Consider the following 1,231-nt stretch of genomic DNA (forward strand, 5'->3'; position numbering starts at 1 on the left):
ACCTTTGCCCTTTACCACGTTACTAGATATCGGGAATTCGCGGAACGGTTGAGACCGTTAGTGCACGACTCGGTGTCGTATGTGCACAAGTCACTCAAGGAAGGCAAAACCGTCCTGGTGGAGGGAGCAAATGCCGCCATGCTGGACATTGACTTTGGTAGGTAACATAAGATCCTGGATAACCAATGTGGCTTCCGGGGTGGATGCTTGTGTGTGGTAAAACATGTTACATTCGTCCTGATTTTCTAAAAACTTAGGCACTTATCCATATGTAACGAGCAGCAACTGTAGTGTCGGTGGAGCACTGACCGGTCTCGGTCTGCCACCGCAATCGATCGGTGAGGTAGTCGGTGTCGTGAAAGCCTACACAACGCGTGTAGGTGATGGCCCGTTCCCGACGGAGCTCAAGGATGTGAGTCTGACTGACAAGGAAGGACTGACTGACTGACTGAAGACTTTGCTTTAATGTACGTTGTCGATTCGTTCGTTAAATCCCTGGTTTTTGTTTGATTTACAGGAAATTGGATCTTTGCTCCAGAAACGCGGAGGCGAAATCAGCGTCACAACGCAGCGAATCCGGCGCTGTGGTTGGCTCGATCTTGCCCTGCTCCGATACACCTCCATGGTTAACGGTTATACTGCGATATATTTGACTAAACTAAATATTTTAGATACACTAGAAGAGATCAAGGTCGCCGTTAGGTAAGTTTGCCGGCTTACTAACTGCTTCTGCAAAACCCAATCTAATCCAAATTTCTCAATTTCTCTCTGAACGCTTCGCTGAACTCTCGCGATTACGGTATTTTGGACAATTCATTTTAGTGGTTTATTAAATGCTTCATTATCGCGCCTTCATTACGTCACCTCATTGGGACTATGTTTATTTTTCGCTTTCAGCTACAAATTGAATGGCAAGGAGATCGACTACTTCCCCGGTTCGATCACCGATCTAGAGCAGGTGGAGGTGAACTACAAGACCATGGACGGTTGGTTGAAGTCGACTGAAAATGTGCGCGATTTTGCCGAGCTGCCGGCGCAGGCTCAGGAGTACATTAAATTGATCGAGGACGAGATGGGCGTGCCAGTGAAGTGGATTGGTGTCGGCAAGGACCGGGAGTCGGTTATCTGCGTAAAAGAATAGATGAAACAAAATGAAAAGCCAGTCGCCGTTTGAGCAGCACCCAGTGATGATGAGCTTTAGTGGTTTTTCGTTTCGTCGGTCTTGAAAAAA

General features: G+C 47.3%; 1 protein-coding gene across 1 annotated transcript in view; it reads left to right on the forward strand.

Annotated features, from left to right (window-relative positions):
• The window catches only part of LOC131211428 (adenylosuccinate synthetase-like), a 4,007-nt gene extending 2,776 nt beyond the window's left edge, over positions 1-1,231 (forward strand). Inside the window, exons 3-6 of the mRNA XM_058204880.1 lie at positions 1-157; positions 258-412; positions 518-702; positions 898-1,231. The exon at positions 1-157 is cut by the window's left edge and continues 1 nt beyond it. Coding sequence (XP_058060863.1) covers positions 1-157; positions 258-412; positions 518-702; positions 898-1,141 — 741 coding nt within the window. The 3' untranslated portion in view covers positions 1,142-1,231. The remainder of the gene's footprint in view (positions 158-257; positions 413-517; positions 703-897) is intronic.

The sequence above is a fragment of the Anopheles bellator genome, chromosome 2, assembly GCF_943735745.2.
Source record: "Anopheles bellator chromosome 2, idAnoBellAS_SP24_06.2, whole genome shotgun sequence".
NCBI classification, from domain to species: domain Eukaryota; kingdom Metazoa; phylum Arthropoda; class Insecta; order Diptera; family Culicidae; genus Anopheles; species Anopheles bellator.